The sequence below is a fragment of the Aspergillus lentulus genome, assembly GCF_001445615.1.
Source record: "Aspergillus lentulus DNA, contig: Alt08, strain: IFM 54703, whole genome shotgun sequence".
Lineage (NCBI taxonomy): Eukaryota > Fungi > Ascomycota > Eurotiomycetes > Eurotiales > Aspergillaceae > Aspergillus > Aspergillus lentulus.
The window spans coordinates 3734986-3751206 of NW_028322118.1; the positions used below are offsets into that span (position 1 = coordinate 3734986).

Here is a 16221-nt window from a genome sequence, read left to right on the forward strand (position 1 = left end):
AGCTTCAGTCTTTCAATCTGGATACTCTCGCCTGGGTTATGAACGTAATAAATAGTCTAGTCATATCGAATAAGTAGCACAATATCATATATAGATTCATAGTAATGTGATCGCTTTGCTGGCATTGTTGTATGGTATATTTCTCCAATTGGCTCTTTGTCCTGCATCAAAGAGACTCAACTTGAAAGGAGGCCAGTGCCTGTCCTGACCATAGCCGATGGTTTGTGTAACCTTCACAGCCAAGGCTTGCATTTCTCCGAGCGATAGCAAACATGATGTCTTCACTCTTCAGTGAGTTCAGTCTTCAACTGAGCGAGGTGCTGTCATGTGCTGAGAATAGGGTGTCCGCCATTACTCCGTCCTCCGTACAACCTCTTCTCTTTCCCTGAGCTTAGACTGCTACGTTATCCAATGTTCAATAAGCTTGAGTCCTGACGAGTTCCTGTCTCGGTTCCCCGCGTTAAAACAGGCCACTTGTAACAGGCTAATCTGTGCTAGCTAGTCACATCATTGGCAGGATCTGGATGTCTCACTTTCACCCCAGAGTTCTTCTCCGCTTCCTGCACTCCACACGTCGTGTCTAGACATCAATTTTCTCAAGCCAACCTGGGCATTTCTCCGAGGCATTTCTCCGAGAATATGACGTATCACGATTTAATTGCATGACTTTGCCTCGACCAATGATGATTGTTTCATTCATTCCTCTCTTCGTGGCTGCTTGCTGAAGAGTTCGACAGATCGAGACACTCTGCCGTTGTCGCAGATCCCCCGCTTATCGACACAACCGCTGCTGACTTGAAGCCGCTCATGTCTCCTTTCTGAGTCTTCCTATGCTGCTAAACTTCCTTCACACGACAGATTTTGGCACCGTTGGCTTCTCGACCAGAATCACGATGGCATGGCATCTAGATTCTTCATTTCCACTGTTTTAGATGCAGGAATACGATTGATGGAAATTCCCAGAGTGGCTAGCTTTTGCCTAGTTATGGTTCTGGGCGAATCCGTACAGGGGACAACTCCGGCGGGATGAAGCCGTCTCCGCATTTTCGATACTCTTCCTCGCTGAGACACTTTCGTTTAATCATGTTAATGGATTGGAGAGTGACGGAGTCAGTATCGCAATGTCGACTATAAAACCGGGGTTGCGGCAGTCTACAGGAACACTCTTGACAACTCAAGCTGTCAAACACGCAAGTTCCTGACCGACAATGAGATTCCTTAGCCTTCTCGCCCTCGCGCCTCTGGCCCTGGCCGCGAGTGTCCCTCGGGCCACCATTCCAACCTACAATGCAGTGACCGTCTTCCAACCCCCGGCTGACTACAACGTCCCGCGCGTTCTGTACGCGCGCAACCTGGAGCTGGCCAACGGGGACCTCCTGGCCATCTGGGAGAACTACTCCAAGGAGCCCCCGCAAGTGTACTTCCCCGTCTACCGGTCCAGAGACCACGGACGGACCTGGAAGGAGATCTCGCGGATCCACGACCAGGTGTATGGCTACGGATTACGCTACCAGCCGGAGCTGTACAGACTTCCCGAGCGCATTGGGTCGTTCCCCGCCGGGACGATTCTGATGGCGGGCAGTGCCATTCCCACCGATCTGTCGTCGACGCATATTGAGCTGTATGCGTCGCATGACTCTGGTGTGACCTGGAAGTTTGTGAGCCACATTGCTGCTGGCGGAAGGGCTGTTCCCGATAACGGGCTGACCCCTGTGTGGGAGCCTTTCCTGATGGCCCAGTAAGTTTCCATGGAGTAAAAGATCATCCCAGTGCAGTTCTAACAGTCCATGACAGTAATGGCAAGTTGATCTGCTACTACTCCGACCAGAGAGCCAACACCACCCACGGCCAGAAGATGGTCCACCAGGTTACGACGGACCTGAAGAACTGGGGTCCTGTCGTTGACGATGTGTATGCCCAGCTTCACCCTGCGTCCACCACCACTGTGGCGGAACGAGACTGACTGTAACAGTGCCTACCCAACCTACACCGATCGTCCCGGCATGCCTGTGGTCGCGAAGCTCCCCAATGGCAAGTACATCTACACCTACGAATATGGCTCCTTCTTCGGCACCAGCAGCTACTCCTTCCCGGTCTACTACCGCATCTCCTCCGACCCGGAGAACTTCATGTCGGCTCCTCACCAGCGCCTTGTCACGACCACGGGCTATGTCCCCACCTCGTCGCCTTATGTCGTCTGGTCCCCGTACGGCGGCGTCAACGGCACCATCATCGTGAGCTCATACTCCTCCAGCAGCGTATTCATCAACCAGGCGCTGGGAGAGGGCCCATGGAGGGAGATCCGTACTGCTGAGCCGAACGCTTACACCCGCTCGCTGCGGGTTCTGAATGAGGACCCGAAGATGCTCTTGATCAATGGCGCTGGTGTCCTGAATGGACAGAACAACAAGGTTACTGTGACCTTGCTGAACCTGGAGGAAGCCCTGCGTTAGTACTCGGTGGAGTTACTTCGCAGTATACGATTTGATAGAGGTCAAGATCAAAGATGAAAAGATAACAGGGTAAATGCAGTTTATAAACAGTCAGATGAATTATAACCTATCCATCTCTTGCAAGAAGTATCTGCGTTATTTGCAGCATATGTAACTAACAATAGTAGTAGTATTTATTCATATATAACAGAGCCATCAGGCCAGGCCCTTAGGCAGGACATGGGTTCCTACGCTAGTATATAACATGGTCTATGGAATCATCACCATGGCTTTTTAGGGCAGTGGTTAGTAGCTCCTGGGACTACTTCCTGAAGGATATTTGATTTTACGCCGTGTTGTGGTCATTGCATGTAGATGGCAGCCGTATGAGACCTCACTGCAGCTCGATCGTGCTGGATAGTCCGCATACTCTGGTCCTACTGCCACAAACTGATTAGATTCATTTGAAGCTAATGCAGTACATGATCCTTACTGATCCTGATCTATATATGTATTAGGTAGAAAAACTAATTGACATGACGCGTAGTAGACAGGCAACACCTTGTACGCCTCATGCTATGATTCATATAGCTGCTTACAACGCACGAGCCTGCACTAGATCTAATTATCTGACTCGGACTCGGAGTTTTCAATCTGATGCTGGTCTATATAGTAAGCAGCTATTACATGATGCTAGTCTCTGGTCCTGCCATGCGGACGATAGAATAGACTGCCTAGCCGCTGCATCCCTGCCTCTCATCCCAGCACAAGAACTCATTGGACGACAGTTTAGTCGAAATAGGCCAAAGCTCAACAGTTCAGATTATCTAGCCTGAATGAACCGGGGTCAGCACTATCTCCGAGCTATCATCGACCGTCACGTCCATTCCCTGCGCAACAACCAGAGAGTCGGCTCCAGGAATCTCGCCGGACCCGAATAGAAATGGCTTGTTGGACTTCCTGTTAAGGGTCCTGTCGACCATTCAAACTACCTGGAATCACCCTATGAACAAACTATCTACTTATCATCCCAAGTCATTGAGATATCCTGCAGCACGATCAAAATGCCAACCGGCATCTCGTTCAGTCCCGATAAAATGCCAGATCTCTCGGGGAAGGTCATCCTAGTAACTGGCGGTTAGACCTGCATGAGTCCCTTAGCTGGCAAACACCCTAACGTATACCAGGAACAGCCGGCCTTGGAGCCGCGACGGTGCTCCATCTAGCGAAACACTCGCACCCGCCCGCACACATCTACATCAGCGGACGGAACGCACAGCGCGCCGACGATCTCGTCAAACAAGTATCTGCTTCAAACTCGACAACACGCGTCTCCTTCCTCCCCTGCGACCTGGCATCTCTGTCTTCCGTAAACGAAGCAGCAGAAACAATCCTCAGACAGGAATCCCGACTCGACATCCTAATGTGCAACGCAGGCATCATGGCGCAGCCGCCCTCGCTCACAAAAGACGGCTACGAGGTTCAATTCGGGACTAACCACCTCGGCCACGCGCTGCTAATCCGCAAGTGTCTACCCCTGCTACAGCGCACAGCAGAGCAGCAGCAGGAACAGTTAGACGCGCGCATCATCATCCTCACCTCGCTAGGCTTCCGAGGCCACCCCAGCGGCGGAATCGTCTTCTCGGCCCTAAAAACCGTCCAGAAGTTCCACGCCTTCGGCTTTGGCCCCTGGATCCGCTACGGGCAGAGCAAGCTCGCTAATATCCTGTATGCGCGCGAGCTAGCCCGTCGATACCCCGCCATTACCTGTGTCTCTATCCACCCCGGCGTGGTGAGCACGGGGCTAGTCGATAATCAGACGCGGGGGAACCGCGCGTTTGTCTATGTGACGACTATTGGGAAGATGGTGAAGCCGGCGGAGGGTGCGTATAACCAGCTTTGGGCGGCGACGGCGTGTAAAGGGGAGTTGGTGAATGGGGGTTTTTATGAGCCGGTGGGGGTTCCGGGGAAGCTTTATAGGGCTGCGGGTGATGATGCTTTGGCGGGGAGGTTGTGGGAGTGGACGGAGGAGGCGTTGGGGGAGTATATCTCTAGGGCGCCTGAGGTTGGTTGAATATGCTCATGCTCATGCTTCTTGGCGACTTATTCACGGTATGAGACTATCTCCTACTCATTGTACCTATAGACCTTTCTCTATGTCTCACCGTCTTCATTGATGTTATACTATGTTCGCTCTATCAGCGAGCATCTGTGAACTCCCATAACAGCTCCATGCGCCGGAGTGGTAGCTATTTCTAACTACATTAGGGTCCGTCGTAATAAAAATATAGTCAGTTATAGACACGAAAGCTATAAATTTGATAAACTATTGTCGGCCGCATGCTATTGGCATCTACCCCGGGATCGCCGAGCATATAATTTGCGGTATACAACAAAGATCCTCAAGATTCATCCATTTCCCATCTCGAGGTCAAAAAGACGCTTACGAACAAAGAACTGCATGCGCAAAGAGATCAATGATGACGACTCCATCAGTACAGCTACGAAGCATTGACCCGTCACGTCATCGCGACCATGATTTGCCCATCGTCAACCAACCATTCAACTCGATCTCAACATCTCTCCCCAATCATTGTTCCTCGTCACTTAGAATTACGATCATTTACATCCCATCATCGATAGCACGAGTCAGTCAATAAGAATAGCCGAGCGGCTCGGGACTCGGCTCCAAGCATGCTTGCTGACTCGCAACGCAAGAGACAAAGAAATCTGCCGACACTAAAACCGCATGGCATCAAGGAGTCACCTATCAGGATACGGGATCATCCGCAAGCTTTCCTGTTCGGCGCAGCTTCGTGTTGCGGGTGTGACACCGACTCTGACGCCTCAGATCACGCAACGGCAGGGATGATTGGCATGCAATGCATTGACCTGTCTTTATCTTTACCTGATTTATAGCTGAACCTCGCCTCTTTTCTGCAGCTTGTCTCTGAGGCTAAGAGACGAGATACTAAGCGATATGGGCAAAAGACTTGGCTTGCTGCGGGCCATTTATCTGGTATCGGCCAGTTGCATGGGCTCGTTTGCCTTTGCGTTCGACACGGGGATAATCAGTGCGTTGCTCCCTATCCAGAAAAAGAAAAAAACGACCAGCTAATTGACAATTGACAGGCGGCGTTCTCACGCTGGAATCCTTCCAGAAGGACTTTCGATATACTCAAGCGCAGAAAACCACCGTCAACTCGAATGCTGTTTCTATCCTGCAGGCTGGCGCATTTTTCGGATGTTTCTTCACCACTCCCGTGGCCTCGCGGCTGGGCCGCCGGAGCGGATTGATCATCAGCTCGCTGGTGTTCACGCTCGGCACGATCCTGCAGGTCGTCAACTCGCATACCCTGGGCACCTTTTACGCCGGCCGCGTGATTGCCGGGATGGGGATCGGCGCCGCGACGGTGCTGATCCCCATGTATGCGGCGGAGATGTCGCCCAAGGAGTTCCGCGGGCGGCTGGGGGCGTGTTTCCAGTGGTTCTTTGCGTGCGGCGTGATGGTCGCGTACTGGGTGACGTACGCGGTGTCCAAGGACCAGCCGTCCGCAACAAAACAGTGGCAGATCGCGCTGGGGCTGCAGCTGCTGCCGTCGACGCTGCTGCTGGCGGGCATGTGTACCGTCAAGGAGAGCGCGCGGTGGCTGGCGGCCAAGGGGCGAACTGACGCCGCGTGGGATTCGCTGCGATGGGTGCGCGGCGGCGAGGAGACGGCCGAACTGCGGCAGGAGTTTGACGAGATCCTGACGGGGCTCGAGGAGGAGGCGCGCGTGCGGGAGAACTGGACCTGGCGCGAGCTGCTGCTGCCGGCGAATCGGTACCGGATCTTCATTGCCGTCACGATCCAGCTGTGTGCGCAGCTGACGGGCAACACCTCGCTGGCGTACTATGCGACGCAGATCTTCGCGGCGGTCGGCGCGGGCACCTCGGCCAAGCTGGTGACGGGGTTCTTCGGCGTGGTCAAGGTGGTCGGGGTCAGTGTCTTTCAGCTGTTTGTCATGGACCGGATCGGGCGACGAGTCCCGTTCATGGTCGGCGCGGGCGCGATGGGCTCTTTTATGCTCATCATCGCGTGTGTACTGGCGACGCATCCAACGAAAGCGTCGACGGGCGCTGCTGAGACTGGAGCGACGCACGCGGGCATCGCCATGATCATCATGACTTATGCCGAGGCCTTCAGCTTCAATATGTCCTGGGGTCCACTGCCATGGCTGTACGTGGGAGAAATCTTCTCGAGTCGCACGCGCGAAGTGGGCGTGACGGTGGGGGCGGCGTCGCAGTGGCTGTTCAACTTTATGATGTCGCAGGTGACGCCGCACGCGATTGAGAATATTGGATGGCGCATGTTCCTGATGTTTGCCATTTTCAACTATTCTATTATCGGATATTCGTGGTTCTTTTTGCGAGAGGTAAGTGTTCCCTCGTCCTCTGTCCTCACTACGACTAACCAGCACATAGACATCCCGCCATTCTCTGGAAGAAATGCAGAATGTGTTTGGGGGAGGACCTCGGGAAAAGAGCACCGACGACGAGGCAGCGCCGTCAGTCAAGACGGCTTGAATCTTTTCGGTTCAGGAGGGGTCTTGATTGGCCGGACTGTCCTATGAATGAAGCTGCACGTAATGGGATCTGGTTATACTTTGGCTGGAGTTTATAGTACTTAAACGTGGCGTAGTCGGTTTCACATGCATGCAGGCAGCAGCCGAAGACAAGAGCCCTGTTTTCTTCTTTGAACCGGCTCAATTGATTTAACTGAGACTCTACTTCGTGTGATGGCGGACAAGATACTATCCATAAGGCTGAGTCTCACTGAGACAGATCAGCAGAACAGATCGACACCTGACTCGACATTATTATTTGTCTTGCTATCGACTTCATTACTTCATTGTCACCTGCTCGTGGACTACTCTGGAGAAAACTAATACGAAGCCAAGTAAAACTAAGCGGGGACCTTGCTCTAGTCCTAGCCTAAGCCAGGGGACGGAGCCATTTGAGGCCTTTACATTGGTTCTTGTCCCCGGACTTCCCTTCTCCGCAGTGGCAAACTTTTCTCGTCTCCGTCTTCCATAGGACCGTTTTCCGTTCCCCCGTCCGTGACTTTATGAGACTGTGTGTTTCTTGACAAGCTTCACTGTCCGTGCCGACCGATAGTCAACAGGATTGACAAGGTTACAGTGAGGGTCAAGTAGTCCAAAGTATCAGACAATGCACGTCTATCAAAGAAGCAACTATAAGAGACGGGCACAGACAGGCACAGACCTGGACAGACTCGAGGCAGAATGCAAAGACCACACGCTGGCCTCTGGTCCTTCCTATCCCTGTTTCCGGGCCGGTTCCCTGGAAAGCTCTGACTGGAAGGGACATTTCTAGACCAATCGCGTGAATTATCCCCCAGGACGGTGGTTGTGCCGACTGCTACGGCCACGGCTCTTTGACCTTTTCTTAACCTTCGGCCGGTGTCTCTGTCTGTCTCCTCTCAGGGATTTCCAGCGTCATCTAGCCATGTGGCTGTGGCATTATTATATATCGCCTCGTGGGTCTGGTTTTGGGTCCTGAGTCTAGACAGTAGCCGATTCTCCTCGATCTCGCTACCCCATATTCTCCAGTCTCACGGTTCCGAATCTCCAGAATTTTGCACCCCACTGACCGTTATATCTCGTGTGCGTCCCACTACTCTTCTTTTTCACCTGCAGCTCGCCTCCATTCCTTACCTTTCTTATTCACCGAATACCCTCCGTTCTTTCACCGGCCTTTGTCCTTCCTTCTGTTCTCCGGTTTACTTTTTTATTTTATTGCCCGTTTCAGTATGCAACTGTGACCAATGTCGACGTCGGATCGCATCTCGCGACCCACCAATCCCGATGGCCTCGTGCTTGAGGCATGGGGCCAGGGCCTCATGCTGGGCTGCCTGCTGGTCATGGCCTCAGTGACCTTTGTCAACATGAAGAAGCACATTCTGCTCCATAAATTGATTCTGCTCGAGTTGATCCTGGCCATGCCCAATGGGACCTTCATCTTCCCCAAGGACCCTGTGTATGGGTGGTACCAAAGCGTCACGGCCGTCGGGCTGAATGTGTCGTGGAGCTTGCACAATGTGATCGCCTGGATGAAGAACCGCCCGTTCATGTCGCGAAAGGTGTCGCTGTTCTATATCGGGACCGTGATCCTGGCGCAGCCCTACTGGGTGCTGGAGATCTATGCCAATTTTGCCTACTTCAACAACTACAACAAGATTTTCCTGACCACGAGGCCGCTCGAGCCCATTTTCCGGTTTGTTCGCCCTCCATTTGCCTCCAGGCGGAATGGTGATAAGCTGATAAGCTGATTGAGTAGTGACCCCTGGTGGATCTTCACCACCTGCTCCCTCTTCTACACCATCAAACGCGAATACAACTTTGGGATCATTGAGCTGGTCAGCGTCTCCCCGCGGTTTGGCATCATGCTGGCGTCCATGTGTCTCTCCATTGCTTTCATGGTCGTCGATACCTGCAGCGTCCTCAACGTGTTTAGCCATTCGTCCTTGCCGACGGGGATTGAGCCATTCTGGAAGGTATTTATCTCTACCGTCTTCTTCAAGGACTCTGCTGACCGCACAGTTGTCGTTTATTTTCAAATGTCTCTGCGACACGGTCATCCTCGACGACTTCAAAACCGCCCTAGATCGCATGCGCGCCTACTGGCTTCGGAAACGGAACATGGGCGGTGAAATCCTGTTACATACCGGCGAGCATCACCATCAGCATCATCGTATGGAGGGCAGTGGACGGTTACGCCCGACGGATGAGGATATTGAAGCCCTGACTGGGAATAGGGGAGATGGGAGGAAATCAGACTCACTCCCAAAGGTATATACACGCGAACATGTCAGGGGATAGGAGTAGGATATAATCAGTATAATGATGTATATATACATACATGACATAATTGAACATGTTGATTGATGCCTATATCTCTCGAATATCTCCAGAGGTGCACATGCCGTCGATTTAGTATTTACTATCTAGATCAGGCAGCTTCGCACGTGCCACCTATGCAGGACAATTGATTACGATAAATCTCAAACAAGATTAAGCATTTGAAACAGAGGCCTGTCATACTCCGGCGCAGCCCGTCGGCAGAAGAGTCGACTGACCATGACGAATGGAATGCTGCTGTCGATCTTTTCCTCTGTATGCTGTGAGCTTTCCAGTTGGCACGACCCCCCTTTCGGACTAGTGCAGTTGGTGGATCTGCCAAGTGTTGTTCCTTGCGCCGCCGCAATAATATTGACCTTCGAATTTGATACTCTTTCTATCAATCAATTTGACGATTTAATCAATGATTTCCAGGTTCCTGGTCAAAGTGGTGTCTTGCTTGGTCTAATCTACGATCGCTGTATCTGCTTGCGCGGCAGGGCCATCAAAACCTGGTGATTCCACTTGGCCTGCCAATCTCCGACGACTAGGATCCATCAACTGGCTCCAGTGGAGATCATGATTCCGTGCAGGTCGAATCTGATCTCATGTTGATTTTCTGTTCGTCGCCCCTGTAGATCGCCGTCCTCTCCTTCAGTGTTATATCTACTTGCCTACGTCCTGTTTGCTTTTTCTTTGTTTTGTCCAACCTTTGTCACTCGTTTGTATACATACACGTTCATTGGTCTATAGATTGCCGTTGAAATGCCAGGCCGAGGGTTACTCGGGCTCACAGCCGGGTGGGCCCTACTGTCACTCTGTGTGGCAGTAGATACCTGGCCGTACATGACCCTGCAGACTGCGCCATACCAACCTCCGCAGATCCAAGTCACCAAGAGCGGCACCACCGACCCGGGGTATCTCTTTGTTGGCCCCCGGGGCAACAAACCAGAAGGCACGGCGGCGTTGATTTACGACGAGGACGGCAACCTGGTCTACCAGGGCCCGGACGAGGTGACGGCCAATTTCCGGGTGCAGCGACTGTTCAACCAGGATGTCATCACCTTCTGGGCCGGCAACATGACCGACCTGGGCTTTGGATACGGCTCCGTCCACATTCTCGACAACACCTACCGGGAGATCTACACGGTGACCCTGCAGGGGAACTTTGTAACCCCGGACAACATTGTTCCGGATTCGTTCATTGACCTGCACGAGAGTCACATCTCGGACCGCAATACGTTGCTGGTCACGGCCTACAATGTCACCCAGCAGTCGCTGACATCGATCGGGGGGACGCCGGAGGATTACATGCTGGACAGTCTGTTTTATGAGATCGACATTGCTACCAATGAGATTGTGCATTCGTGGAGTGCACTGGAGCATGCCGACCAGATTGCCTTGACGGATTCCAAGCAGGGGATTGACGTCGATCATGGAACGCACGACCAGCCGTGGGATGCGTATCATATCAACTCGGTGGAACTGTTTGACGAGGGGTATCTCGTCTCTTTGCGTCACTACTGGTCTGGGTATTATGTCCATGCTAATGGGACGGTCATGTGGCAATTCAGCGTATTACCCCTTTACCCCCCCCCCCCCCCCCCCCCCCCCCCCCCCCACCACCTTTTTTTGTGCGTTAGGGTACTGACGGACCAGGGCGAACTGGGCAAGGGCGACTTTACACTAGACCAGGCCGGGGTCTTCTCCTGGCAGCACGACATGCGCATCTACAACAAGACAGAAACCGGCATGATCCTGAGTCTGTTCAACAACGCCAACACCCCTACTGAGACTGTTGCGGCGTCGACGGGTTTGAGTTATGCAGTGGATCTGGTCAACCGCACGGCAAAGACGCTTCGCACCCTGAGCGACAGCAAAGACGTCATCCACAGCGTCAGTCAAGGCAACTACCAACAGCTGAGTTCGTCGGGGCATGTCGTGCTGGGCTATGGGTCGATTGCCAAAATCAAAGAGTTTGACGCCAACAACAAGCAGGTCCTCACGGCGCAGTTTGGCACCGACAACGAGGTAGCCTCGTACCGGGGGTACAAGTGTGCCTGGAAGGCGACGCCGTTTTGGGCACCGGCGATTGTGGCTCGTCGGGTATCCCATGATTCTGCGCAGGTGTTTATGAGCTGGAACGGCGCAACTGAGTATGACAATTGGGCTGTGATGGCCGCTGACGCGCCAGACTCTGTCAGTACCACCATTGTCACTACCTTTAAGCGCACTGGCTTCGAGACGTCTGGTACGGTTCGGGGGTTAAAGACAAAGTATCTCCAGGTGGTTGCTCGTCGGGGAGATATCCCTCTGGGCATGTCGCCTGTTGTCAGTTTCTAGCACGCCAGTGTATTTCATCTGTCACTGCATCTGTCACTGTACATATACATCACATTTCACATCCTATTAATAGACAGCATAGCATGGACTATCGACTGTTACTCAACTCACCGCTTACTGACTGTACATTAACTCGGGTACATCGTTGCACTACGGATGTACCACATCAAAGCCTACACTGTACACAGAGTAGACATGATATCACTTGGCTAGAGTCTCTAGATATATAAACCGACCATCACCCTCAACATAACCTCACTTCAACCTAACCTAACAACAACACAACAACGCCAGAACAGAACAGAAACTCAAACTCAAAATGCATTTCAACCTTCTCGGCCTCGCGCTCTGTCTCTCCCCCTTGGCTCTAGCCATCCCTCACCAGCCAGTCACCATGAAACCACCCCTGCCCATGACCTTGAAAACAAGACCAACAAACCAAACCCTCGGCCACGCCCTCATCCACAACACCTGCACCACCACCATCTACCTCTGGTCCGTCGGCTCAACCATCTCCCCCCAATTCACCATTCCCCCAAACACCACCTACACCGAGGCCTACCGCCGGGACCCCGCAAGCGGCGGCATCGCGCTGAAGATCACGCGCGTGCAGGACGGGCTGTATGCCGCAGCGCCGCAGATGGTGTTTGCGTATAACCTTGTGGGAGAGCAGGTTTGGTATGATTTGTCGGATGTTTTTGGGGATCCGTTCCTAGGGAGTCCTGTGGCGGTGGAGTATCGGGGTCTGGTTGGGGAGGGGGAGGAAGATGAGGAGAAAAAGATTGAGTGGGAGGATGGGGTGTCGCCTGGGGGAAGTATGGTTAGGGTTGCGGGTGCGCAGGGGGATTTGGTTCTGACGGTTTGTTAGATCTATCCTTGGAGGATCTTATGGAGGTGAGATGAGATGGAGGGGTATGGTAATATGGTAGTGCTATGTTCTATTTGCTTTCTTGCTATGCAGTAGTAATTCAATGTGTTTTCTTATGATATTAGTTATCTGATGGTATTTACTGTAGGAAAAGGTGTAGTTGTGTACTGTGTCTTCCCCACATTAACCTCGGCATTATCTCAGTATACAGTTGGAGTAGTAGAGCATACATTCCTGATCCATAACGCTGATGGCGATGATTGCTATCATTCCTAAGTAGACGCGGAAGTAAACACGTGTCGTAGTACAGACTGCTGAGCTGAAGAAGATCAAGAATGCCGTCTATTCGCTCGGTTGGCCGAGATTATCTTCTGACTCCTTTATGGACGCTGGATATTCGGCCAGAAGACCGAGGCTGACCCGCTGAATAAATAATTGGAGATCCCCATTAATATTTCCCCGCACTTTGCCATCTCCCTTGTTCTCCCACAACCATACCTCGCTATTATCACGACAACTCCTAATCAAGATGACTTCGATACGTGTTGTGCCCTCTGCCGCCAACAGGGCCCTCAATCTCCTCCGCACAGTGCAATACACCCATCCTCCCTCCTGTCCCTGCCACTCCAACCCCAATCACCACCATCACCTGCAATCCAACCATGTCCGCCGTCTGGCCACCCCCGTTGACCCCTCGCGCCAGAAAGAGTACGCTTTTGAAATGGCCGCCTCGAGTATCCGCTTCGGCCCTGGCGCGACGAGGGAAGTCGGCATGGATTTCGCCAATATGAAGGCCAAGCGCGTGTGTATCGTGACCGACCAGAACGTGGCCAAGCTGGATGCTATGAAACAGGCAGTGGAAGGTCTGTCAAAAGAGGGGATTGAGTTTACGGTTTATGACAAGGTGCGCGTGGAGCCAAAGGATAGCTCGTAAGTGCAAACAGACTGCAGACTGCCGTGACGGAGTCAGGCACGCTAACCTCCAGCAGAGTGAAAGATGCTATTGCGTTTGCAAAGCCGTATAACCCCGATGCCTTTCTGGCTGTCGGCGGCGGCTCGGTCATCGACACGGCCAAGCTGATGAACCTCTACACCGTCTTCCCCGAGGCCGACTTTCTCGACTTTGTCAACGCCCCCCTTGGCAAAGGACTGCCCGTCACCAAGGCCCTGCGGCCGCTGGTCGCCGTTCCAACAACTGCAGGCACCGGTTCCGAGACCACAGGAACCGCCATCTTCGACCTCGTGTCGAAAAAAGCCAAAACAGGCATCGCCCACCGCAACCTCAAGCCCACGCTGGGCATCTGCGACCCGCTCAACACCCGCACCATGCCCGCGGCCGTCCACGCCTCTTCGGGTCTTGACGTCCTCTGCCACTCGCTCGAATCCTGGACCGCCATCCCTTACAACGAGCGCACCCCGCGCCCCACCAACCCCATCAACCGCCCCGCCTACCAGGGCGCCAACCCGATCTCCGACATATTCTCGCTCCAGGCCCTACGCAGCACCGTCAAGTACCTCCCCCGCGCCGTCCGCGACCCAGACGACTTTGAGGCCCAGTCCCAGATGCTCCTGGCCGCCACCCTGGCCGGTGTTGGTTTCGGGAATGCCGGTGTCCATTTATGTCATGGCATGAGCTACCCCATCTCCAGCCAGAACCCGGGGTACAAGCATGCGGGGTATGACGTGGACCACCCGATTATTCCTCATGGGGTGTCTGTCGCCGTCACCGCGCCGGCGGTTTTCCGCTTCACGGCTGCCTCAAACCCCGACCGCCATCTGGCTGCCGCTGAGGCTTTTGGCGTGGATGTCTCGAACGTCAAGCGCGAGAGCGCCGGCGAGGTCCTCGGCGAGGCGCTGGCCAAGTTCTTGGCCGAGCTGGGCGACCAGCCGCGTGGATTGAAGGATCTGGGCTTCAAGCATTCGGATATCGACTCGTTGGTTGAGGGGACGATCCCGCAGCAGCGGGTGTTGATGCTGGCGCCGAATTTGAGTGGCGAGCTGGAAAGAGAGAGGGAGGAGTTGAGGGGGTTACTCGAGCAGTCGATGGAATATTAGTGTCTCGTACATAACAAAACAATGCATTCTATCAACGCCACCGTACTCCATGATATGCAATCACTATACATGATACTTCTATATGCTATCCTCCCAGATAATCCTCAAGCCTATCACCCCCATCGAAGACGCCACCCGGTCCAGCCAAGTGACAGGCAAAGCCTCGCTCGACGCACTCGACACCCCGCGCTGAAAGTCCGACACCACGCGGAAGCCTCCTCGTCGTCGACCAACCCGAAGCCAAACCAGCAGGCTCTGCAACGCAGCCACCATATCCTCCGCCCCCTGCAGTAGGAGCCCGGGGCCAGTATCCCCTCGACCACTTGGCCCAATTACCCCCCGCAGCTCTTGAACCAACCGAACCAGCCGGCCCTTGGTCGCCCGCACCCTGGCTACCAGCCCCTCACCCACGCCTTCACCCTCCACCGGGCTCTCTCCCTCCGGGAAGTCCTCCGGGAAGTCCTCCGGCGAGGCCTCGGCAAAATACCTCGGACACCGCACAACCTCCATCCAAATCCGCTCACAAACATCCACCACGCGCGCATCGCGCCCCGCCTTGCGCACATCCTCGGCGCGGATCCTCCCCGCAAACCGCAGCCATTCCTCCTCGTCTAGGAAGCACGCGCGCCCCTCGTAGATGGCGGTTGCGACGAGGAAGCCGCGGAAGGCGATGTAGCAGCCGCGCGCGAAGCCGGGGCCTTCAGCACCAGCTCCAGCTCCAGCGCTCGCGCTAGCTGGTGGTTGTTCGCCGCTGGCGCTGGTGGGAGTGTGTGGCTGGCTGTCGTTGTCGTTGTCGTCGGTGAAGTGCAGACCCGGCCCCCTCGCTAGCATGATCCTCCTCACACCATCAACGTGCACGACGAACGCGTCCGGCGAGGTCCGCGCGTACATCTCGTACACCGCGAGCATCATGATGGTGGCTAACAGCGGGGCGGACAGTGCAGCGGGGGAGTGCAGTGCCGCGACAACGTGTGTGAGTGCGTGCGCGTACAGCTGGCGGCTGCGCCGGGTGTACTGCGCGGGATCGGGGGAGAACTGCGCGGTGTAGATTGATGTGAGACAGGCGAGGGTGGCGGCGAGGTAGGGGGCTGCGCCGGAGGCGTAGGAGGAGGCGACGTGCGCGAGGAAGTCGGGGCGGTTGTGTGCGCGGAAGATGTTGGAGGTGTAGAGCGTTGGAAAGGCGGAGTGGAGAAAGGAGGCGAAGAGGTGTGGTTGTTGGAGTTGCATTTGCATTTGCAGTTGCATTTGGTGGAGGTGGGTTTGGCTTTGGGCGGCGGAGGAGGGGTCTTCTGAGCGGGTCTGGCGCATCATTGCGATGGCGTTGTTGCGAACGGCAGCTGCAGCGGCAGCTGCAGCATCTGTAGTTGACTCTAGACGTCTGCGAGACTGGGACCGTGACTGGTGCCGTCGTTGGAGGGCTGGTCCTTCGTCCTGGAAGCGAAAGGTGCGGCGGTAGCCTGGACACGGGCGGCCGTATTTCCGGCATTGTGAGCATTGAGGGACGGCCTCGTCGCACTGTTTTGTCAGATCGGGTCACAATGGCAGAGGAGGGGGAGCACCAACCTTGATCCGTCTCTCGCGGCACAGCGAGCAGCCTGTGCTATGGGGGACTCCGACCATCGTA

General features: G+C 54.3%; 7 protein-coding genes across 7 annotated transcripts; 6 read left to right on the plus strand and 1 right to left on the minus strand.

Moving 5' to 3' along the window:
- Positions 1–1208: 1208 nt before the first annotated feature.
- On the plus strand, positions 1209–2453 carry ALT_4422 (sialidase family protein; the record flags this gene model as incomplete). The annotated part of the gene is made up of 3 exons (XM_033559900.2): positions 1209–1738; positions 1795–1911; positions 1973–2453. The coding sequence occupies 3 exons, from the start codon at positions 1209–1211 to the stop codon at positions 2451–2453; spliced, it is 1128 nt and encodes a 375-aa protein (XP_033415791.1).
- Positions 2454–3496: 1043 nt separating this feature from the next.
- ALT_4423 (oxidoreductase, short-chain dehydrogenase/reductase family) lies at positions 3497–4506 on the plus strand (the record flags this gene model as incomplete). The annotated part of the gene is made up of 2 exons (XM_033559899.2): positions 3497–3569; positions 3620–4506. The coding sequence occupies 2 exons, from the start codon at positions 3497–3499 to the stop codon at positions 4504–4506; spliced, it is 960 nt and encodes a 319-aa protein (XP_033415790.2).
- Positions 4507–5412: 906 nt separating this feature from the next.
- On the plus strand, positions 5413–6998 carry ALT_4424 (sugar porter family MFS transporter; the record flags this gene model as incomplete). The annotated part of the gene is made up of 3 exons (XM_033559898.2): positions 5413–5506; positions 5565–6847; positions 6897–6998. 3 exons carry the CDS (start codon positions 5413–5415, stop codon positions 6996–6998), a joined length of 1479 nt encoding a protein of 492 aa, XP_033415789.2.
- Positions 6999–8259: 1261 nt separating this feature from the next.
- On the plus strand, positions 8260–11674 carry ALT_4425 (arylsulfotransferase family protein; the record flags this gene model as incomplete). The annotated part of the gene is made up of 4 exons (XM_089599744.1): positions 8260–8708; positions 8772–8988; positions 9035–9283; positions 10085–11674. 4 exons carry the CDS (start codon positions 8260–8262, stop codon positions 11672–11674), a joined length of 2505 nt encoding a protein of 834 aa, XP_089456082.1.
- Positions 11675–11993: 319 nt separating this feature from the next.
- Positions 11994–12542, plus strand: ALT_4426 (Bys1 family protein; the record flags this gene model as incomplete). Its single annotated transcript, XM_033559895.2, has 1 exon — positions 11994–12542. The coding sequence occupies one exon, from the start codon at positions 11994–11996 to the stop codon at positions 12540–12542; it is 549 nt and encodes a 182-aa protein (XP_033415786.2).
- A 529-nt stretch (positions 12543–13071) lies between these two features.
- ALT_4427 (hydroxyacid-oxoacid transhydrogenase) lies at positions 13072–14597 on the plus strand (the record flags this gene model as incomplete). Its single annotated transcript, XM_033559894.2, has 2 exons — positions 13072–13472; positions 13532–14597. 2 exons carry the CDS (start codon positions 13072–13074, stop codon positions 14595–14597), a joined length of 1467 nt encoding a protein of 488 aa, XP_033415785.1.
- Positions 14598–14675: 78 nt separating this feature from the next.
- Positions 14676–16217, minus strand: ALT_4428 (Zn(II)2Cys6 transcription factor domain-containing protein; the record flags this gene model as incomplete). The annotated part of the gene is made up of 2 exons (XM_033559893.2): positions 14676–16112; positions 16161–16217. The coding sequence occupies 2 exons, from the start codon at positions 16215–16217 to the stop codon at positions 14676–14678; spliced, it is 1494 nt and encodes a 497-aa protein (XP_033415784.2).
- Between the last annotated feature and the right edge of the window lie 4 nt (positions 16218–16221).